This window comes from Bos taurus, chromosome 1 (assembly GCF_002263795.3).
Source record: "Bos taurus isolate L1 Dominette 01449 registration number 42190680 breed Hereford chromosome 1, ARS-UCD2.0, whole genome shotgun sequence".
NCBI classification, from domain to species: domain Eukaryota; kingdom Metazoa; phylum Chordata; class Mammalia; order Artiodactyla; family Bovidae; genus Bos; species Bos taurus.
The window spans coordinates 68,036,626-68,060,673 of record NC_037328.1 but is presented as its reverse complement, the minus strand read 5'-3'; the positions used below and the strand labels follow the sequence as shown (position 1 = coordinate 68,060,673).

The following is a 24,048-nucleotide window of genomic DNA, read 5'->3' as shown; positions in this document are numbered from 1 at the left end:
GGCATGCTGGGGCAAGGGCAGACCCGTAGAAAAGAGAGCTGTCCCATCCCTCTCTGAGGGGACCAGAAGACCCTACCCTGGGGGAAGCAGCCCCGAGGTGCCCCTCTCCCAGCCCAGGGCCCCTCGTCAGCCAGGAGTGTCAGCTCACATACCATTCCTGAAAAGCCAACTCCAGAGTCTCTGGCTGGTCTCTGTCTCCTTCCAGCAGGTCTGCCCACAGGCCAGTGTCCCTGCTGGGCAGGGGTTTCTGCCCTCTTCCACTCACCTGTTTGTTCAGAACGTCCTTTTCCAGAATGCATTCCCAAAATCATCACAGTCAGCTGGTGGAGCGTACTCACCTGCCTCTGTCCCTGCCACAGTCTGGGGACCTGAACTTGTCTCTCTTGGTGATGTCCAGTGCGAGGGCCTGGTCCATCTGCCCCTTGCATTGTGCTACTGCTCTCCAAGGTCAGGGGCTATTTCTCCCTCTTCTTCTTACCTTGCTATTGTATATTTCTATGAGAGAACTCACTAGAAGCGGGGGTTGGGTGTATTTAGGGATCAGTTATTTTGGATCTGGGTTATCTGTGGGCTTTGATGAGGAGAGTGGGTTGGTTCCCACAGGACCTCTGACTTCTGGGCTCCTGAGGATGCCTGTGTGAAGCGCACTCGCTGTGATACTCCCAGTGCCAGGCAGATGTTGGGCTCAGACCTGGTCCACTCAATACATCTTCCTCCTCCCCACAGGCTCCTTGTGCTCCGTCTCCATCGAGAAGGCACTGCCCGAGGACAGAGGCTTATACAAGTGTGTAGCCAAGAACAGTGCCGGCCAGGCTGAGTCCTCCTGCCAAGTCACCGTGGACGGTAGGTGGTGTCCACCCAACACAGCCCCACACAGAGTCCCACTTATCAGCGCCCACCGTCCCTGAACAGATCTGCCCCCAAAGCGGCCATCCCCACCAGAGGCATTCTCATCGTGGATGAGAAACCATCTTTTGCAAGACGAGGCAGGAAGGGAAACAGCAGCTCTGCTTGATGGTTCCTCGTGGCCTTGCAGCCCTGCCCTCAGCTGGGAGGAGGGCTGCTCACCTTATGGGCCCCCTCCCCGGTCCTAACCACACTCCCATGCTAGGCAGGGAAGCTGGACACAAGACAGGAGGAGAAAGGAGAAAAGACACACCCACAGGAAAATGACTACATAGTATTTTACAAGCCGAAACAAACAAGTGTCAGTGCTGGCTGGACAGACCCGTGAGGCGGGAGCAGAGTGGGGTCCAAGTGGGGGCACTTCTTCCAGGAGGTGAGTCGGGGGCTGAGGGTTTGGGTAGAGGGGCCAGGCCTGCCTCTGTGATTTGAGAGGAATAATCATAATGTAACAGAGGGAGGGGATGAGAGGCGTGAGGGCAGAGCGTCCTGCCACGGCTGAGTGGAGCTTCCCGTGAGGAGGGGGAGAGTCCAGTCCTGTGGGGATTTGTCCTAAAGACACGCAGGTAGCGTGTGTGTGAGTCTCCTGCTCTCCTCCGCGTTTTGGAAGGAAACTAGATGGTTTAGGCCCCCGCCTCCACTTGACGTGACAGGACACCGGGCTCCCAGGGAAGGGAGAGCGTCCCTCGTGAGGTTTGCTGCTCTATTAGGGCCAAGCTAGGGCCGGAGTCCCATCTGGGGACTCACAGTCCAGGGCCCATTCTTAGTATTTTGTTACTTGCCTGCAATGGCCTACAAAGGTAGTTTGGGGAAACAATTTCGTGCCTTTGAAATGCCTGGCTAGTAACTATCAGTGACATGTTAAAAGCTAGTGTCCAAATAAGGCATCTTGAAGACCAGCTTTGTTGTTCCTCTGCCTGTGAACACGATTGCTTGACTTCTAAACTCCTAACCTGTTTCACAAGATGTGGAATCGTTGTCTCTGTTCTGGATATTGTAATGTGATTTCCTGATCATGAAAGCCGAGATCATGATACACAATGAGCGGGAGAAAAGGAAGGAGAGTCTTAACAGCCAAAGTCTTTAAACACACACACACACGCATACACAATGGCAACACAAATTAAATTGTCAGTTGCCAATAGTAAACCTGAGATTGTAAAATGCTGTGTGTGTCTCCCTGGAGTTCTGTGAATGTGTTTGTCACAGATATTCTGAGTTCAAGGGAGAAGATTCGATGGGTCAAAGTATACAGTCAGTTCAGAAGGGGGTTTGAAGCACGTGTTTTGAGACCAAGGGGCTGCTGCTCCTGATTCCTCTTGTCACCCACCCAGGTCAGATCCTGTTTCTTTCTAGACAGGTGCTGTAGAATAGTGTTCCTGGAAACTTGGCTTCAGAAGCCTATTTCTAAGAGCCCATACTTGGGAGCCATGCTGATTTCCGAAGGAAGCCCCTCTTGCTGATGAGGTTATATGCTTTTGGAATCCCTGGCCTCTTTGGGTCCTATTCACATGTCCAGCTGAAGGCAGGACAGCAATTCATTCTTATCTGCAAAGTGTCAACACCTTCTCCAGAAAGAGCAAAATGGTTTATTTTTAAAACCAAACTTTGTTTTCAAAGTAAAATGTCCTTTTTCCTTACAGAATACATTTGGGGATATTTTTAAAGGTTTGGGGAATTCATCCTGCAACTCAAGGCGCTTTTGTTGCCCCTAAGTTGGTCTTCTTAGTAGACTCCCTTAGGAGACTAATAGACTCCCTTGCTGTCTCCATGAACGTTGACCATCATAATTTATCTGTGGTTCCTTTGGAGAGACCCTTGCAGGGTTTGCCCTCCAACTACAGATTGGGAGTTGGGTCTTAGGAGAAGAGCTAGGAAAGGGATCAGAGGGAAACCAACTGAGATAACAGCGCTGACTCCAGGTTAACTGGGTTTCAGTTTATATTTTTTCAAAGAGAAAAAAGGGCAGCCCCTTCCACACCCACTTTCTTTTCCCTGTTGCTACACATGGAGATATGTTCTTGTCCTGCATGTGAGTTGCTTTCTTGCCACATTTAGCTTTATCTTTCCATCAAGAGCCACCTCTAAGCACATAGTTAAGGACTGCAGACTTCTGAGCTGCTCCCTGGCCCCCTTTCAGCATCTCTCCCACTGTGCTTCTCTCAGCTGAATAGGCTTTGAGTCCTGCTCTGTCCCCCGATCCTCTCAGCTCTCCCCACTCCCTTACTCAGTAAGACCTGGTGGTAGTACCCAATGGGTCCACGAGCCCTTTGATCTTATAGGCAAATTTCTGTGTGTTTGTGGATTAGAGCATTTTTTAAAAGATAGAGTCCATAGTTTTTAACCATATTCTTAAAATGAGTCATGAATTAAAATAGAGTGAAGAACCACTTGCCCTAAGAAGTAACCTTGACTGAACTTTTAAGCCCAGTCATTGTGCAGGGTCTTCCATTTCTCTCCATCTGCAGCTTCCCGCTACACCTCTGGATAAGACATGTCTTGCATCCCTCCTAAGGGGCTGCAAGGTCCCTCTCCACTAGGGGTGAGGAACACAGCTGCTGCTGATGTCAGACTGGCCTCGCCCCCGACAGTCACTCACCATCACTCGGGTAGCCTGTGCTGGACACCACTTAGACTCTACATCTGTGGCCAATAGAATGATATATTTCAAGACCTCATGAAAATGACTTTGGTTCATTGGCTGTTCTGTATTAGCCACACTGCTGCCTCCCTCAGAGGGAGGTAGCCTTTATATTGCAGCACATCTGGCTCATTTAATCCTGCTGCTTCGGTTGTTTCCATAAGAAAAAGGGTGCTCTGTGCACTGTCTTGATTATGGTCATGCCGCTGTTCCATCCGAGGTAGCAGCAGGCATGTCAGCTTGTACTGCAGAAAGCAGCTGAAGCCTGCAGTGGGTAAGGATTTGTCAGAAAAAAAACCCCAACGAGGAGAAAAGGCTGGGCTTCAAGGCCTGCCATGGCCAAAAACTCTTGTGCATTTTTAGTTTATGCAACAATTGGGCAGGGTAGCCTTCTCATTGGGAAAACCCAGGTTCAGTGAGGATCAGAAGCCTTCCCCAATCACTCAGTACGAGGGGATGCCACGTCCCTGACTGTCTCTGATTCCAAAGCCCAGGCCCTTTGAGCCACCCTGCTCAGGGAGTCACAGCATGAGTTACCCTGGCAGGACTTGAACCCAGGTGTGTCTGGTTCTAAAGTCTGCACCTTTCCCTGGACTGTGTGGTGCCCCTGAATAACACTGAAGTTTCCACTGTCTGAGAGAGCCAGGTCTCCCTTACTAACAGCCTTTCTTGCTGGGAAGCCCTGCACCTCTGTGAGTGGCCCAGGTGAGAGGTGAGAAGGCAAAGCCCTTTGTAGGCCCCAACTCCAAGACAGGGCAGCTCTAGCCACCCTGCCCAGCTGCCCCACCAAGGGCTTCGGGCCTCAGCCACCTGTGAGATCAGAGGTTTCACAACCATGGAGGGTGGTGTGTGTGTGTGTGGTGGGGTGTAGCGTTCCAGTGGGCATTCGTTCAGCCAGTACATCAGTGCCCGCCCTGCCAGGCACTGCCCCGGGGGCTGGGGTTCAGAGCAGTGAATGAAACAGAGGCTCCTGGTCTCAGAGCCTTTACACTGGAGTGAGGGAGAGACAAAAACACGGATGAGCAGACAAGTCCTACGATCTCAGGCGATGACACGTGCTGTGGAGAAAGCAAAACGGGGCAATGGGGAGGGGAGGCCTGTCTGAACAGAGGCCTGAAGACGTATGGGAAGGAGTCTCAGCAATAGGAAGGAAGAGTAAGGGCGGGAAGCTCAGCCCTGAGCTGAGGCTGTGAGCAGGCGCTCCCAGAAAGAGAGGTAAGGAGGCCAGTGTGGCTGAGCACCAGGCCAGGGGCAGAGAGTGGGAAATGAGGCTGAGGACCTGCAAGGTCACGTGGGCTGCAACAGGACACCGGATTTTATTCTAAGTGAGATGGGACAACACTGGACGTGGTAAAGGATCCCTCAGGTGGTGACCGGACCCAGGAGGAGGACGAGGAGAGCAGGTGTGAGGTGGCCATGATGTCCAGGGAGTTTAGACTCATGGGAGAGGTGGGAAATGACCAGACTGATCATGTTCTGACAGTACAGCTGATAGGAGTTGCTGAGGAACTGGAAGAGGAGAGAAAGGGAAGTCAAAGGTGACCCTTAGTTTTTGTGAGAGAGCACATGTCAGCGGTGGTACCAGCTACTGGGGTTAGAATGTGGGGGGCAGGGTGGGGGCGGAGTCAAGCATGTGGAGTTTAAGGGTATAAGACATCCATAAGATATCCAAGGGGGCTTGTCACGTTGGCCGACATTTAGACAAATCTGGAGTTGAGGCAGGAGTTGGGGTTGGAGGCAGGATATGAGGAGTCAGCTGCATGAGGCCATTGAATGTCCTAGGATTACATGGGGTCCCTAGGGGTGGATGTGGATGGCAGAGAAAAGGAGAGAGCCCAACACTGAAAAACAGGGCTGGACAGTGGTCTGCAAAGGAGACACAGAGGACTGGCTGCAGTGAGACAGGAAGAAATCGAGGAGAGAGGGTTGCTCTAGAGGCCAGAGAGCGATCATTTCAGCAAGAAAGGATGATGGAGGTCAATACGTCAGATGCCTCTGCCAAGTAGAATAAGATGAGCCTGAGCGTTGGCCTTTGGGTTTGGCAACTTGGGGTGATTTGTGACTGTGAGAAGGGAGCTTCAAGCCTAACTTGCGGTGCATGCAGCTAACTACCCATTGGCTCCTAACTGCTGCAGTCCACCACCACTATGGCCCGGTAACGCTTCTGATTGCTGAGTTGACTTCGACCCACTCTTTTCTTGGCTTCGATCTGCTCCCACTCCCATTTGTTCTTTGTATTGACTCAGGCAGCTAACGTGTATTAGGTTGAACTAAATCAAATTACCATTTAGCAGGTCAAAAGCACCTGAATATTGGCAAACAGTGGAGAAGGAAATGGCAACCCACTCCAGTGTTCTTGCCTGGAGAATCCCGAGGACCGGGGAGCCTGGTAGGCTGCTGTCTATGGGGTCACACAGAGTCGTACACGACTGAAGCGACTTAGCAGCAGCAGCAGCAGCAGCATTGGCAAACAGTATGGTTCAACCTGAAACATGAGTATAAAGTACTTAGCATCATACCAGGCATGGACTGGGGCTTCCCAGGTGGCACTAGTGATAAAGAACCTGCCTGCCAATGTAGGAGATGTAAGAGACGTGGTTCAGTCCCTGGGTTGGGAAGATCCCCTAGAAGAAGGCATGGCAACCCACTCCAGTATTCTTGCCTAGATAATCCCATGGGCAGAGGAGCCTGGTGGGCTACAGTCCATGGGGTTTCAAAGAGTCACACACGGCTGAATCGACTTAGCCCAGACGCCCAGGCATGGACTAAGTACCCAATAAATGCCAGCTGTTACTCCACATCTCATCTCCTCCTCTGGGAGGTGTGGCTATTCTCATTTTCCTGGTGAAGAAGATCAGGAGCTTGCCCAAGGACGCATGGTCACTGGCCTGCAGAGCTGGGAAGACACTCATTCTGGTTCGACTTCTCTCTCCTGGCCTTGCCAGCATGCTGCTTGCTCCAAGGCAGAGAGAGAGGCCAGCCCCTCTGCCCTACCCATTCTGGGGGCTCCTGGAAGCTCAGACACTCTCCCAGAAGCCTCCCAAGACATCATTCTCCCTACTGAGAGTTGCAGCTCTGGGAATGACCTCTCTTGGGGGAGACAGAAGGAGAAAGGCTGCAGTGGAGGCTGAGCCCAGAGCTAGCCCAGGAGTGGAAGGGTGAGGCGTTGTCCATATAAGGATGTGTATTCCTCTCTGTGTCAAGGCCCCCCATCTCCCCACACCACTACCTTCCTCCCCCGTGCTTCTCTGGGGGCACAAGCAGTCCAGCAAAGGACTTCCAGCCCTGGGGCCCAGATCGAGAAATGGAGTTCAGTTTCATCACAAGCTGATTAAAATAGACAGAAAATACACGCTGCTCTTAAACTTTTATAACTATTATTTTTATCCCCTGGGCAGGCGTGTGAGCACAAAGCTGGTTCTGATTAAGCACATGGTCCTCCCAGCCCACTCCTTGCTGTGGTTCTCACGGACAGACTGATAGTTAATGGCTTGTGGTACAGGCACAACCCCCAAGGGGGCAGGGGTGCTGAAGAGGAAAGAGGGGGCTCCTCCCACCCCTTCAGTGCTCCATGTCTGCAGGAGTGCCTGGTTTGACAGTGAAAGTTGAGCCCCTTTCCCCAGGGCCAGATGGAAAGATAAGCGCAGGGAACGTCTACAAACAGAACTCAAAGCACAAGACTGTCGTCTCTGACTCTTGGTGACCCCAAGGACTGTAGCCCGCCAGGCTCACAGGTCAGTGTAAAGCAGTCACCCACGCTCTGAGGACGGATGCAGGGGCAGGAAACATACAGCAGGGCCTCCGGGAGGGCTTTCTGAAGAGGGAGGATCTTAAAGTGGATTTGGGAAGGAGGCCAGACAATGTGGCAAACAGGAGAAGTGAATGAATAGGTAAATGATCACCGTTGCATGCCTTCTCTCCCTAGAGTCTTGCAGTGCTACAAGGCAGAGAAAATAAGTGTCATTTCCTTTGTACAAATGTGGAAATAGAGACCCAGGGCATGATCCCAGGATTCCTGATGACAAAGGCAAAACTAGAGCCCTCCTCTCTCCTTCCTGACTCTGATGGTGCTCAGAAGCAAAGCCCACCACAACCCCTCAAGAAGAGAAGGAATCTCAGTCCCTGTCTGCCTTCTTTCAGGCACTCAGGGAAACTGGCCCTCTCATCCTTTGCTTGCTTGGGCCTCAGTCTCCCCATTATTTACATAAAAAGTTTTGGCCCTTCTTTACCTCCCTCCTCTGATGCCCTGGAACTCACTGGGAAAAAGATGGTGAGAAGAGTGCTGATGCCAAGGGAAAGAGGGCTGTGTGCACCTACTCTGTCCTCACCTCCTCTTCCTTAAAAGGGGAAAACAAAGAAGTGTCTGGGTGTGCCTTTCTTTGAATTGTTATTGGTGCTGTCGCTGCTGGTCTGGAAGGAAGGGAAGAAGGGAGGGCCTCAGACAAGGGAAACTAGACTCATCTCCTGACCTTAGTGTATGGCAGCCTCATCCACAAATGTCAGGGAAGTATGGACAGGTTTTCCTGACTCTAGCGGTAGTCCCTGAGACCCGCCCCTACCTCTGCGCTCACCCGCAGACACCCCCACCTGAGCAGAGAGACTAGCAGTTTTCAGCCTGGCGGCATATTATTGACACCAACCCCCACACACAGACCAATCAAGTTGGGATCTGGGGAGTGAGATACCAAGGTACAGGTGCTTCTAATGAGCAGCCAAAGTTGAGAACCAAAGGCTAATAAACATGTACTAAGGATTTTTCTGGAGAAGGAAATGGCAACCCACTCCAGTATTTTTGCCTGGAAAGCTCCATGGATGGAGGAGCATAGTAGGCTACAATCCATGGCGTCGCAAAGAGTCGGACACGACTGAGTGATTTCACTTCACTTCAAGGATTTTTCTGTAGATGACAATGATTTCTATTTCTGGGGAGAATACCCAATAAGAGAAAATGAAATCATCCCTTCCCCATGGCACTTCCTGCTGAGGAGACAGGACACAGGCCATGTTGGTTATGGATGGTGGGGGCCCTGGCTCATCATCTGGGGCTTTTTGGCTCTTACGGAAGGCAGCAGAGGATAACACTCAGCTGGGGATGGCAGCAGGGCAGGGGGATTCCTGGATTACCCAGGTAACAAAGAGTGGGCTGGCCTTGGTTTAGGAAGGAAGCCTATTGATGTAAAGGAATACATAGGGAGAGACCCACATTCTAGAGCAGGAAAGGAACCCAACGCCATCTAGAAGGAGCCATGCATCCTGAGAGGAGCACTGAGTCTGCATGCCGGGGAATCGTACGCGCCCAGCCCCTAGTTCTGTGCTTATGTGCCCACCCGCCAGAGGCCCTAGTGTCCAGTCTAGGGGAGAGCACGTGTTAGCAGCCAGGATTGCCCCACCTTGGAGGAGGGACAGGGAGATGGCCCTTCCTCACCAGCCAAGCCACAGGAATGTGGCCAAGCCTCAGCTGGAAAGTCCCACCCGCTCCTTTCTCCCTCGTGCTTCCTCTTCAGGGTCAGGAATAGGATGCACAGGAAGGGGCTCTGAGTGGGGGAGGCTCCCTCCTAGCACAGCCTCTGAAGGGAGTTCCTTGTGGGGAAAATGCTGGAACCTAGTGATAGCAGCACAGCCAGCTCCTTCTTATCCTGGTCCTCGGGCAGTTTCCCTGCAACTTGCTCCAGTCTGGTCTCTTTAAGGCCCAGTGAGGGCCTTTTCCTTTTCCACTCAGCCCAGCCTAGCACCTTGGCAATTAAAAAAAAAAAAAAGCGTAACGTGAGAGTTGCAAGTTAAGCTTTATTTAGCGCAAAATGAGGACCATAACCCAGGAGACAGCACCTCAGATAGCTCTGAGAAACTGCTCCAAAGAGATGGGGGCGGAAAGGTAAGTATATATGAAATTTTGGTGAAGGGTGAATACATGCAATCAAGCACATATTTTTCCAGAAGGTTTCTGCTAGTCTCGTGAAGCTTGTGCTAGTCACGAGAAACCGTCATCACCATGAAGGATTTTTAGTGTTTTTCTAGATATGAGGAGATACAAGAATTGGGCTCCTAAAATTTGCTCCTGAAAGTATGTTTATCTGAAGTTGTGTCCTGCGAGTTTCCTACCCGCTGCCCTCCCAGAGTGCAGAGTGCCTCGGCTCTGCTCTCCCCGCTGAAATTCTTTCGGGAGGTATTGGAGGTCAGCAGCACCTATTGAATCTTTGTGGAGGTAGATGGCAAGAGCCCATGGCAAATGCCAGTTTGTAGTTGACGCCCTGCTGCCAAGGGAGGGCTTCCCCTGGCATCATCCACACTTGGCGTGAACGTGAAGAGGGATAGTGGAGGACAGGCCTGAGGAGTCATGTAGCATTTCAGCTCTGCCCAGAGGCTACCGCTTTGGGGTTCCACTGGGTCTGCTTTGGGGAGAGTGCAGAAGCCCCCATGACAGGTCCAAGTCCAGGGCGAGTGAGGCATGCCGACTGCCAGCTCAGAGGCCTCCATCTGATCTGGAGGTCTGACTGTCAGTGCCCTTGTTCCAAGGGAGTTAGAGAAAATGGAGGCTTCAAGACCCCTCCAGATCATGAGCCCAGGGGCAGCCACCCTGTGCCTTGCTTCCTCTGTTTAAGAGACCTCTCTGTACAGAGCAGGCTTCTGGAAGTCCAGAATGTTTAGCCCAAGTGGGTTAAGACCCAGTGAAGGGAAAGGCGGTGCCTGGGTGAGCAGAGGGGTCCTGCTGATGCGGTTCTGCTGGCCCGCACCCACAGCAGAGGTGGAAATGCTCACCAGCTCCCAGAGAGGCCTGTCCATCCATCTTCAGGGGGACTTTGCTCTGCACTTGATGTATAAGGCCTGGTGGCACAACTGCTCCGTCTTTGGTGCTCTTGATGCCAGCCCAGGTGCCATCTACCCCGTAGCACGAAGGGCCCTCTGAGTGGAGCAGGGTGGGGAGGACTATCGTGGTGGGTGGTGGAGGTGGGATTTTTATTGCAACGTCTCTTCTGCTTCTTTCCCTGGGCGGCTGCTGACTCATGTTTATTGTTCCCATTTAGTTCCAGATGCCCCCACCAGTGAAAATGCCAAGGCCCCGGAGATGAAAGCCCGGAGGCCGAAGAGCTCTCTTCCTCCAGTGCTAGGAACAGAAAGTAAGTACCTGTTCAGCTCTTCCAGGCAAGCCCAGGACCAAGGGCCGCCACTGCCTTGCCCGTGCTCTGCAGAGCCTGGCCCCTGTGCTCACCCTGGTACCCCATGAGCCCCTGGTGACCCTTCTTCATCCCTCCCATGTCTTCCGGCCGAAGGATATCCGTGTCCTCTGTCAGCCCCAGTCAGGCCCCTTCTGCTTCCCACCAAGACCCCTGGGAGACCATCCCCTAGTCTCTCTCAGCTGTCTTTCCTGCCAGATGCACCTTCTCAAGGGGGGCTCTGACCAGATCAATCCCAGCTGGAGTCCCCAGTCGCCCACAGAGCCCACCAGCCCTGTATGAGTGAACCTTTCCAGGTGGCCACCCTGGCACGCCTGCCACACGTGCACACACTTTCTGACATCGCACCTCAGCCTTCCCATCTGAGTGCTGCCCTGCCCCCCAGCTCCTTTCCCGTGTTTTATCCTCAAGGCAAGCTGAGCTCCTCCGCGCTCCAGCCAGCCCTGTGCTCCTCCCCTCGTGCCTTTGCTTGGGCATCTCTGTCTTCAGACAGACTCCCACGGAAAAGCCGTCTCATCCCTGAGTTTGTACTTGCTGTGGCTGAAAGGAGCTCTTCTCTCCTGTGAGCCCCTGTAGTACTCAGCACCCACTTCTGCCAGAAGGCTGTCTCCTTCCCAGTGTCACGGTGACATGTCTGTCTCCTCCTCCCTCCTACTTTGTAAGGTGACTGGGCCAACTCAGGGGTGCGCCTTTCAGGATGACGGTCCTGTGACCTGTTCATAGAAGGGCTTTACCCACATCTTTTGGAATCAGCTTGCAGCTGTGGTCTAAACAGCTGAGCAGGAATGGGGCTTTTTCTGTGACTCTGCACAGCTTTCTCCCTCTTTTTGAATCTCGGCCTCTTCCAGGACCCCCTCATCTTATGGGGGGGCTTTTACAGTCCCACAAAAATGTTTCAATATCTTATAAAATTAGGAAGAAAATTAACTTTTAGATCAAAGAAGATGTTTTAATTTTTAATATTAATATTCATCTTTATACCAATGCAGTTATAAAATGTAACTTACATATATACAGATACATATATTTTTTCTTTAATGAATGAAGGGGCCTTGAAAGGCAAAGGTGCTTAGAGTCCACAAAGATCATAATGCAGCCCTGGCTTCCCCTGCTGCTGCTGCTGCTGCTAAGTCACTTCAGTCGTGTCTGACTCTGTGCGACCCCAGAGACGACAGCCCACCAGGCTCCCCCGTCCCTGGGATTCTCCAGGCAAGAACACTGGAGTGGGCTGCCATTTCCTTCTCCAATGCATGAAAGTGAAAAGTGAAAGTGAAGTCGCTCAGTCGTGTCTGACTCTTAGCGACCCCATGGACTGCAGCCTACCAGGCTCCTCTGTCCAGATTCTCCAGGATTCTGGAGGCAAGAATTCTGGGATTCTCCAGGGATTCTCCAGGCAAGAGTAACTGAGTGGGGTGCCATTGACTTCTCCTGGCTTCCCCTACTGATGAAATATTGTCTAATTTTGTTAGAACTTTGCCTTGAAAGCTCCAATGTTAACAGGAGGTATGGGGTTTCCTGGACATCCCAACATGCTCTTTCTGTGTTTTAAACAGCAAAAGACAAGACAAACTCCTGAATACCTGTGCTAACAAGGGAAGTGAGCGAGGGTAATTCACAGGCTGCCTCCGCTTTTCCATTACAAGGCAGTGATCTGGAACTTAGTTTTATTCGCATCTCATCAAAGCAACATATATCCCTCCCCAGTGAGGAGCTTGGGTTCCTCATGCACATACCAGCTAGGCTGTCAGGGGGCCCTCTCAGCCTGCAGTATGCTGTGCCAACCGAACTGGAGCGATAATTTCTCATGGATATCTAACTACCCAGGAGCCTCTGAGTATCCAAAGTAGGCATTTAATGAGTTGTTGGAAATGCAGAAACAATTCTTTTAAAAAACCTGGTGAGAAGGGGTTAGTGATTTTACCTTCTGACTTGGGCCTGTGCTCTTGGTTATGGGAGCAAATCAGCAGGAGAGCCGTGGGCTCTTAGAAGAGCACCAAGTGGCAGTGAACTGGTCTGAGTGACTGTTCTTCCCTCGTAGGGGCAGAAGCAGGGATCCCTGGGGTTCCAGCTGGGAGGCCAGCAGTCTCCTGTCCTCCGCCCTGGCACATCCATTCCAATGAGATCCCCAGGGAAGGGAGGTGGGGTGGGAGCAGAGTTGTGAAAGAGAGACACAAGCTGGAGACAGTGAGCAGCCTCGTGGGTTTGTGGCCTAGAGAAGTCTTCAGAAAACCCCAGTCGAGTTGTCATCATGCACTTCTAGGGAAGGGGCTTGCAACCCTGGCTGCATATTAGATTCACCTAGGGACCATTTAAAAATGCTGCTGCCTGCTATACCCCAGACTCATTGGATCAGAGCCTCCTCTGGTGGTGGACAGCTTCAGTATTTGTTTCAGCTCCTGGGCCCTCCCAAGGAGGAGGAGCTGGCGAGCAGCTGCTCCAGAGGGAAGCCTGGTGCTCTTGCTCCGCTGGTCTTGAGAAAGCAGAAGCAGGTCTTCTCTACTGCCTCCCTTAAATGTGGAAGCACCTGGGGGCTCCTCAGGCCCAGGTCCTCAGGGTCTTCCAGCACCCGCCTTTACAGAGGGAGCAAGATGCTCTTGGTAGAGGCTGAACCCCATGGTTCTTTCCCCTGCAGAGGGCTCAGGGAATGGGGCTCAGCGGGCAGTGCTTAACAGGAGGGGCGGGGCTGGCTGAAAGTGCTTTCTCTCCCTAGCAGACACACACATCTGTGATAGCATTAACTCCAGCCAACATCGCTTGTCTGCTGAAGGGAAATTTCACTCTGTGTAGAAAAGTCTTCAAGTTGGAGTCACAGACAGATGTCTTACTCCCAAAAGGATGGAACTGTGTGTCTCCATGTATGGTAATGGCCACGCTGAATCTCTTTGCTGGCCCACGACCCCTGCCCCCTCATTACCCCAGCCGTCACCCGCTGGGATGCTGAGAGCATTAGCGGGGTGATTCCTTCAGAAACGTGCAAGTTCCCAGGGTACCTGCGCGCTACCCTAGGGCTCCCTTCCCAGGAGGCTCCTGAGAAGGTAGCTGCCCAAGACAGGAAATGAAGGGGATGTCTTTCAGGGCTGCATCCCGAGTTCTTTTCTTACTTTGGGGGATAATTTGCATTATTTTTTAATTACATACATTAAATATGCCTGTCTTCTTGTTCAAATATTTTGAATAGTACAGAAGTTTACCCAGTGCAACATGAAAGCCCTCTTTCATCTTACCCTAATCCTACTCACCTCTTTAAATATATTCACAATTACTGTTTTATAAATATTCTTATATACACATGCAAATACATCAGTTGAATTTTTTCCCACAGAAGTGGAATTACGCAGTCTGTGCACCTCTTCAACTTGTCTTATTCTGTTAGCATTGCCATCCTCTGCCCCAGGCATTTCTGATTCCATGAGAAAGCCCAGATTCTCATGTCGTTGAGTGGTCTGGCTGTGTATGTGTATTCATTTTTGTCTAGGACTGGGAAGTACCTAATGTAACCAGGAAATACATCTTTCCTCCAGTGGCCAAGGGAAAGCTGAGTGGTTTCCTTGTCAAACAGATGGTGGCCAGATGCATGTCTGGTGGCCTCCCCTTCCCAGCTTGAGTGTTTGGTCCTGTGAAGAGCTGTCAGCTATGAGAGTAGATGGTCCTCGTCCACACATTGCCTAAGAGTCCCTGGGGCCACCGCTGCAGCCAAGCTCTGGGGAACATGAGGGAAAAGCCAAACTGATTTGCCCAAACCCAAGGGGCTGGATGAGAGAAAACTGGTGGAAGTAGAAGTTAACCTGCTGGACAACCAGCTCACAAGTACAGAAGTGAGGAGGCTGTCAGATTTGGGAAGTGAGGAAAGATTTCTGAATGAGGGAGATGGTGAGCCAGGTTACAGATGAGGAGAGAAATGTGGTTTGGTTGATGAGGAATAACATTCCTCTTATTGAGGAAAGACTAGAGGGAGAAATGCGCAAGTGCTACAGAAAATCACAAGGGCCTCTGATTCAGTCATCCGCCCATCGCACCAAACAAGAGTTTTCCTGAGCACCTGTGTAGCAGGCATCATCTTAGACACTCGGTCTGTGTTGCTTCGGGCAAGTCTCATTCCACTGAGCTACGATTAGTTGTTCCATTTTACAGATGAGCTGAACTGAGCCTTGAGAGCTAAACTGCCCTGCCCAGAGTCTGGCAGCTGGTAAGATGTGGGCACTGTGAGGGCAACCCTGACCCACACTCCCCCCACACCAGTCTGCACCTTCCACAGTCTCAGGGCCATCCTTGTGCTATCCAAACAGCGGAGGCACCATCCTCCAGGGGACACGGGTCTGACTGCCCTCAGAGCTGCGGGGAGAAAAACATGACAGCTGGTATGCTTTCCTGGTTCTTGAGACCTGTCAGGGTCTTTGCTGCATGCCTCTCAATGGGAATTTTTTTAATAACTTTATTCTGGTATAATTTCAAATTTACAGAAAAGGTGCAAGAACAGTATAAGAAACTTCCATTATTTACATTTTGTCCTATTGTTTTGTCATTATGTATAAACTCATATATATACAGTTCAGTTCAGTTGCTCGGTCATGTCCAACTCTTTGTGACCTCATGAATCGCAGCACGCCAGGCCTCCCTGTCCATCACCAACTCCCGGAGTTCACTCAGATTCACGTCCATCGAGTCAGTGATGCCATCCAGCCATCTCATTTTCTGTCGTCCCCTTCTCCTCCTGCCCCCAATCCCTCCCAGCATCAGAGTCTTTTCCAATGAGTCAACTCTTCACATGAGGTGGCCAAAGTACTGGAGTTTCAGCTTTAGCATCATTCCTTCCAAAGAAATCCCAGGGCTGATCTCCTTCAGAATGGACTGGTTGGATCTCCTTGCAGTCCAAGGGACTCTCAAGAGTCTTCTCCAACACCACAGTTCAAAAGCATCAATTCTTCGGTGCTCAGCCTTCTTCACAGTCCAACTCTCACATCCATACATGACCGCAGGAAAAACCATAGCCTTGACTAGACGGATCTTTGTTGGCAAAGTAATGTCTCTGCTTTTGAATATGCTATCTAGGTTGGTCATAACTTTCCTTCCAAGGAGTAAGCGTCTTTTAATTTCATGGCTGCAGTCATCATCTGCAGTGATTTTGGAGCAAAAAAAAATAAAGTCTGCCACTGTTTCCACTGTTTCCCCATCTGTTTCCCATGAAGTGATGGGACCGGATGCCATGAGCTTCGTTTTCTGAATGTTGAGCTTTAAGCCAACTTTTTCACTTTCTACTTTCACTTTCATCAAGAGGCTTTTTATTTCCTCTTCACTTTCTGCCATAAGGGTGGTATCATCTGCATATCTGAGGTTATTGATATTTCTCCCGGCAATCTTGATTCCAGCTTGGGCTTCCTCCAGCCCAGTGTTTCTCATGATGTACTCTGCATAGAAGTTAAATAAGCAGGGTGACAATATGCAGCCTTGAAGTAATCCTTTTTCTATTTGGAACCAGTCTGTTGTTCCATGTCCAGTTCTAACTGTTGCTTCCTGACCTGCATACAGATTTCTCAAGAGGCAGGTCAGGTGGTCTGGTATTCCCATCTCTTTCAGAATTTTCCACAGTTTGTTGTGATCCACACAGTCAAAGGCTTTGGCATAGTCAATAAAGCAGAAATAGATGTTTTTCTGGAACTCTCTTGCTTTTTCGATGATCCAGCAGATGTTGGCAATTTGATCGCTGGTTCCTCTGCCTTTTCCAAAACCAGCTTGAACATCAAGAAGTTCATGGTTCACATATGGCTGAAGCCTGGCTTGGAGAATTTTGAGCATTACTTTACTAGTATGTGAGATGAGTGCAATTGTGTGGCAGTTTGAGCATTCTTTGGCATTGCCTTTCTTTGGGATTGGAATGAAAACTGACCTTTTCCAGTCCTGTGGCCACTGCTGAGTTTTCCAAATTTGCTGGCATATTGAGTGCAGCACTTTCACAGCATCATCTTTCAGGATTTGGAATAGCTCAACTGGAATTCCATCACCTCCACTAGCTTTGTTCGTAGTGATACTTTCTAAGGCCCACTTGACTTCACATGCCAGGATGTCTGGCTCTAGGTGAGTGATCACACCATCGTGATTATCTGGTCATGAAGATCTTTTTTGTATAGTTCTTCTGTGTATTCTTGCCACCTCTTCTTGATATCTTCTGCTTCTGTTAGGTCCATACCATTTCTGTCCTTTATCGAGCCCATCTTTGCATGAAATGTCCCCTTGGTATCTCTAATTTTCTTGAAGAGATCTCTAGTCTTTCCCATTCTGTTGTTTTCCTCTATTTCTTTGCATTAATCACTGAGGAAGGCTTTCTTATCTCTTCTTGCTATTCTTTGGAACTCTGCATTCATACACCATTCATCAAATATTCATATCTATATTTATAATACCATATATATGCTATATCTAGTCATACATATTCACCATTCACCATATAGAGATGGATTTCCCTTGTGGTTCAGCTGGTAAAGAATCTGCCTGCAATGTGGGAGACCTGGGTTCGATCCCTGGGTTAGGAAGATCCCCTGGAGAAGGGAGTGGCTACCCACTCCAGTATTCTGGCCTGGAGAATTCCCCCTGTATAGTCTATGGGGTCGCAAAGAGTCAGACAAGACTGAGCGACTTTCACTTTCACGTAGAGACAAATATATATACTGCCTACAAACAGACATCATGCTCTTGACCTCTAAATGTCTTATTGTGTATCTTCTAAGAATATAACCGCAATGCAGTTCTTAAAATCAGGACATCTAACACTGAACTGATACTGTCTAACCCACAGTCCCATATTTGACTTTTGTCAATTGTGCATTCTTCTTTCTGGCCGCTTTCCCCCCTCCTGATGGAAATGTAGTGTCTGCACTCCTGGAAAACTTTACGCACATCTCCAGCCCAGAGAGGGTTGTCTCCCACCTTTGAAGAAGGAACAGGAGAGGAGCGTGGGCTGGGGGAAAAACATCTTCCACCTGTGGGGGTGTGGGGACGTCGGGGGCTGCAACACCCTTCCTTGTCAGACCTCCAGATGCCCCTTTACTGTGTGTGGCCCATGCTGGGCCAGCACTCAGGCACAAGGTACCACCAGACAGCCCTTGGGGTGGAGAGCAGAGAGTGAAGGTTCTTGGTTCTGCCTCTGTGAATGTGGCCTTGACCTTGGTCAAAGCCCCTCCTCCTTCTACAGTGTTAAGTGGGGACTTTCTCCAACTGACCCCAGGCCTTTTCTAGCTCTGACATCAGGCCATTCAATAGAATGCTGTTCTTTGGAGTGAAGCAGGGTTGGCTAAAGCCCTTCGCATCATCTGGTGTGTGGAAAGTGGAAGCTCCAGCAAGTGTGAACACACAGCAACAGAGACATCCAGACAGGAGGGAGGCTGTATGCATGGGGTCCAGGTTTAGAGTGTTCCAGCTGGAGGGGATCTGACGAGTTTTGTGTGAAAGAGACATTGCTGGGGCTTAAGGAATGGCTTAAGAAAAATACAGAGAGGCAGGATCCAGTGATTAAGACTCTGAGCTTCCAACATAGAGGGTTCGGGTTCAATCCCTGGTCTAGGAACCAGGATCCCTGGTCTAGGATCCCACTTGCTACATAGTGTGGCCAAAAAGAAAAAGAAAATACAGAGAGACACTGTGGTAACAGGCCCAGGGATTCCTCCTATCAGTCTGTAAAGCTGATGATCTTTTAGAAAAGACAGAAACATCCATAGGGCACATGTACGATTAGGGAATAGGAACCAAGGCCTGTCCATCTCTGAAATTTCAGGGGCTGGTCTGAAATAGGGATATAGTAAGTATTTCCCTTTTGAAGTGTCCTCATCAGTTCCCATGTTCCTGGGATCTGGAGATGGTGAAGGCGGAACACCCCTTGTGTCCTATGCCTGGTCTTGGCCTGAGCTTCACCCCTTTTACCAGTCTCTTTGACTTCTCTCACTACTGTCCCAGATTATGATGCTCTTAGATGTCTTTGCCTTGGTCCCCTGAATGTGTCTGTCCCTGAAACCAAAAGTCGATCACCTTGAAAGCATTTTTGGGTATCAAAAGCAGTGTCCAATTATCTTGAAGGGTTTCTCCAGGATCCCATCTTTCTTTTCAATATGCTCTCCAGGAGTCAAAGGGCTGGAAGGAAATGCTGGAGAGGTTAAGACTTGGCATTGAGACTTGCTCGACAGGGAAAGTTGTGGGACCCTGGGAGAGAAGCAGGGCTATTTCCATGAATGTCTTTGAAAGCTGAGCCAACTCCTGGTTACTCCCAACCAAAGTATTGGTCTTGGTGCTCACGCCGCCCTCCAGCACACTGTGTGTGTGGACCTGTGCTTCCACCCCTGGGCTGCTGGGTCTGTCTACTTCCCTGCTCTTCCGTCGTCTCCCACGAGCCAGTTCCATGGCAGGGTGGGTCCTCCCAGGGATGCCCTGGAGGGTGCCAGTCAGACAACGCTCGTGCTGCTGTCCCGGCCACGCGGGCTGCCCCTTTCACAATGGCCCCAATGTTCTGTGTCCCAGCGGCCTGGGGCTGGGTGTTTGCAGTAACAAGAGGATCAGTGTTCCTCTAGAATCTTATGTGACGGCCTTTGCTGTGAGGGAATGTGTACAGGAAATTTGCCCAGAGATGTTCATTCTGGGAAAATGACCAATGTTTTTCCACAAGTTTGTAAGGAGGGGCTGGAAAGGGCCTGATGTGTGTGGGGTGGGGGTGGAGGGGGACAGTGTCGAGGGTGCTGTTTAAAGCCCCCTGGAGCCCTGAGCCTGCCCCGGTGCAGGACAGTGAGATCTAGCCCCATCCCCAGATCCTCACCGCCACCCCCTGCTGTGACACAGCCTGCAGGGTGGGTGCTCCCTTCACATGTCACCCAACCCGTGTCCCCTTCAGGAGCTTGTGGCAGAAAGTGAATGCTTATTTGGGGAATTGTGAAGGGTTTGATGTCTATTTTTAGCTAGCTACCTAAAAAGGGAAATGTCCCCAGAGAGGCAGAGATCCAGGGACCTCCCTGGACCCAAGGCTACTGATACTACCTCCCCAGTTTCCTCCAGCTCTTCATTATCTCAGACCCTTTGGAAGCTGTGAGATCCACCTTCGGGCTCTGTAAATATCTCTCAATGGCTGACTCTGATCTTTCTGCTCTGTGGATTCACTGGAGAGACAGACTCATGTGTCTTCAAATTGAGCAGCGTGGAAACTCCTGTGGGGTGCTGACCTCCTCCCTCCCAGGGCAGAAGGAAGGTTCATGAGGCCAGGACTAGCTGGGTGTGGACAGGCTGGGGCAAAAGCAAAAGATGCCTTACCCACACGATTGGAAGCTAGTCTTTCCAGCCCAGCTCCAGGTTTCCCAGGAGGCTTCTAAATTCAGTGTTTTGACTTTGATGTTTTTATTGGGCTGCTTCACTTCTTCCAGACTCAGTCTCCTGTCTGGGGTGGAAGGCTCAGCACCTGGCCACTTTGATCTAAATTGGTGACAGAGCTAGGGGCCTTCTCCTTTTCATGGAATGTTGCACAGGATTCAAGCCAACGGGCTTCATCTCTGAGCATCAGAGCCCAGGGCTGTGATGAAGTGTTCTCAGGAAATTCCGTGGTAGCAGAGTTCCCTGGGGATTCCACTCATTCCTTTAAAAGGTATTTTCTAGCCTGTTCCCAGTACTGAGCAAGGCCTGGGGATACAGAAGATGAACATGATGGCCCTGTACCTGTCCTCAGGGAACTTGCAGGGTATATGCGTAATGGGGGCAGGTTTCCGCAGTTGCCATGCCTTGTGATAACTGCTGATGAAACCACCTCAGAGGGGTATGGGACCCACCCGGCAGCAGTGATATGTGAATGAGTCAACAAAGAGCTGACAGCAAAAGCCTGGCACTGTAGAAACTGAAAGGCCTTCAGTGTAGTATACGAAGCGGTATCCCCAGAAGGCACAGGGATCAGCAGCATCCACACCCCAAGGAAGGTCAGGAATCTGTGGTTTTAGTAATTCTCCTGGATGATTATTATCAGGCAGGCTAAATTTTGAGAACCACTGCCATTGAGCATAGAAGGCATGGGTGAGGGTATTCCCCAAGAGTTAGAAAGAAGGCTGGAGATGAAAGCTGGGGACAGATCTCGGAAACCCTTGTCTGATGAGTTGGACTTGATCCTAAGAGGCAATGGGCAGCCACTGGAAAAGTGTAAACAGTGGAGTGACATCAGATGTGCTTTTGACAAAGATCACTTTGGCTCCAGAGTGATGGATGTACTGGGGTGGGGACAGGGGACCACAAGTGTGGGAGGTGGTACAGTAAGGACTAGAATGGTAACAGTGGGGATATGGATAGAGGAACCAAGGAAGTTATTTTGTTGATGGAATTGAAAGATGTTAGTCAGTGTCTGGAAATGGGCAGGGGTGGGTGGGGGGCTTGGGAGAAATGGAGATGAGCAGCAGTGTGGGGAGAAGAACTGCATTTGGTTTCAGATGTTGGGTTTACAGTATGTGCCTGGGGAGATGGTGTCAGGTAGTGGGATGTATGGGTGGGCTCAGGAGAGAGGTCTGGGCTCCAGGGAAAATGAGGACAGCAAACAGAGGGATAAAGAGAGGAGCTTAGGGTAGTTTGGGGAGCTTGAGAGTTTGGGGGGCAGTGCTGTACCAGGAGGGGTATACTGCCTGGGACTGGCTGTCTGGGAGAGGGACAGACCCTGGGCAAGGAGAAGGAGGATGCTCTGCTCTCCTTACAGGCCCTGTGGCCAGAAGCCACCATGGGGTTTGCAAGGATGGTTACATCTTTTTCTATTTCTGTGAAACTCCTCTCTTACAGTGGCTAATGCAGAAAGTTTAGGATGTTGGAGTAGAAGGTGGGGGACTAAAGGCTGACAGCAATAGTAAGATAATAAGAAGAAAGCATCCAGAGGAAAAGAAACTGGTTAGTGACCCAAGAGGTACTGAGAGTTTGGGCATCTGGACCGGTGAGAATTTTACCTGTACTGAGGCCTCTCTCAGCAGGAGAGAGCTCATATAGGTATAAAGCTGACCTGGCCAGCAGTGCAGGGACTAAACAGATGAAGGAAAGTACAGAGAAGTCCTTTGGGGATCTGTTTGGGGAAGAAAGGAGAATGGTCGGGGGAGAAGCTGGGGAGGGGAGGGTAAGACTGGTGTTGGAACATGTACTTTATGCTATATCTTCACGGACACAATGGACATGGGTTTGGGTGGACTCCGGGAATTGGTGATGGACAGGGAGGCCTGGCGTGCTGCAGTTCATGGGGTTGCAAAGAGTCAGACACGACTGAGTGACTGAACCGAACTGAACTTTATAACATAGCTTAATTCTTTACAACAAATTTTATTTATTCTCCCCACATTCTTTGAATGGGGACACTAAAGCTCCAAGAGGTTACATAGCAAGTTTTAAGTCACACCCCTTAGGGAGTAACAGGGCTATATTTGAACCCAAGTCCAGGGCCAGAGCCTATGCCCATTGCATTTCTGCAAAGAGACAGAGAAGGGTTTTAAGGCCCTGATTTGAGGATGGGGGAGAGTGTCCAAGGGAGTCAGGAGACAACAGGAGAAAAGCAGCCACATGCTGGGCAACAGAAGGCTTAAGTCCTGTTTCTAATTCAGCCACATGTCATTTTATGAACCCAGCAAGTCATCTGACTTTTATTCAAATCCATCTCCTTTTTCATGAAATGGAAACAATGTGAAGTGCCCTACTTGTGTTTGGTTGGGGTAAGAACCCAGTGAAAAAAGGATGATGACATCATGGATTAGAAACTCAGCTTGCTGAGTCTAGCTCTCTGCAAGAAATCAGGTGCTAGAATCCAGTAACTCTGCTTTCTAGTCCATTAATCATGTTCTCCTAAGCCCAGAACATATATTAATGAATTTCAGCAGATGGGCCTCTAAAGTATACATAGACTAGGATACAGAACATTGTTAATGTTTAAAATAGCTGTGACTGATGGGAACCAAATCAGTTTCAGATGCTAATGAATTCAAACAGGAGATGCTCCAAATTTATTGAACAACCAGAAAACTTTGGCCTTCAACCATATTTAACTATAACACAGAAAGACAGATACTAGTTCAGGCTCTGCTTCTGGCCATGTAAGTTTACCCACAGGCCCCAAGATAGTATAGGGGGAACTTTGGAGTCCTCACTTTTACTGTATGTCATCTTTGCCTCTTTATTAACTCCTCACCCACGGCTCCAGAGGCAGGCACCCTGCCCCCAGAGCTTCTCCCCAGTTCCACCAGTGTGCACAGACTGGGCGGCCTCAGCGTCAGCGCTGTGTTGTCTCACAGTTCTGAAGGCGGTTTCTCCTGAGGCCTCTATCGCCTTGGCCTGCAGGGGGCAGCCTTCTGTTCGTGTCCTCACGCGGCCTTTGCTCTGTGCGTGTCTTCCTGGTGTCTCTCCATGGGCCCAAATTTTCTCTTATAAAGACACCAGTCAGTTTGGATTAAGGTCCACCCTAGCAGCCTCCTTTTAATTTAATCACCTCTTTAAAGTTCCTGTTTCCAAATATAGTCATATTCTGAGGTACTGGGGGTTTAGGGCTTCAATGTATGAATGGGAAGCGGGGGGCGGGGTGCAGCTCAGCCCATAACAGCAGCCCTCCGTGCTCTCCCGCTCCCAGGAGGTCAGGTCCTGGCTCTGGGAGGAACCCCCTTTTCCTTCCCAGAAGGGTCACTCTCTTCCAGTTGGGCCCTCCCCCTTCCCATCTGCCCTGGGTGCAGGTGGGCAGGGGCTTCATGGCTCAGCCCATCCCCAGGGTTCTGTACCCCCTCTGGTGCCCACTCTGAGGGGTCTGGGAGTGCCCGGGAGCATTTGCTTCCTAGCATCTCCGGGCTCTTCCTCTCCTAGTCCTAGCCTTCTGCTTTCACATCTGGATTCTTCTCTCTCACTGTAGAAGAAACCTTAGCTTGACATTTCTTCTTCTGTCACCCTGTCTCTCTGTGTCCCTCTCATGTTGGGAATTCTTGATGGGTTAGCTGACTCACTACCTGTTTTCTTGAGAATCTCCTCTAGAGCAACTTCTGACCCCATATCCTGCCCTCTCAAACTGGAGGTGGCGGTGCCTCTCCTGCCCACGCATCACCCGATGTTGGTCGTACCTTCTTAGTGCCCTTCCTCCTCCGTGCTGGGTCTCAGGGACAGTCCCTCCATAGCCCTTCTGCCTCATCCCAGCTCCTTACTGGTGGCATCACCTCGGATAAGACCCTTTTTCATCTTTCACTGTACTTTCCCCCCAAAGAACTGACCCATCCTCACAGTTCCCATTAATGACTGCATGTTTGATCCTGTAATCTTTCTCTTTCACCTTCCACCAACTCTTTCTAGAATTCTGATCCTGGACTTCTAGCCTATATACTG

General features: G+C 50.4%; 1 protein-coding gene across 7 annotated transcripts in view; it reads left to right on the top strand.

Moving 5' to 3' along the window:
- Positions 1 to 24,048, top strand: part of MYLK (myosin light chain kinase) — a 279,518-nt gene that overhangs the window by 199,388 nt on the left and 56,082 nt on the right. For 6 of the 7 annotated variants that reach the window (XM_059888917.1, XM_059888922.1, XM_059888894.1 and 3 more), the window contains 2 exons: positions 727 to 843; positions 10,567 to 10,659. In XM_059888917.1, coding sequence (XP_059744900.1) covers positions 727 to 843; positions 10,567 to 10,659 — 210 coding nt within the window. Of the gene's footprint in view, positions 1 to 726; positions 844 to 1,210; positions 1,280 to 10,566; positions 10,660 to 24,048 lie in introns of those variants that run through there. The other variant, XM_024994520.2, reaches the window with a different exon arrangement.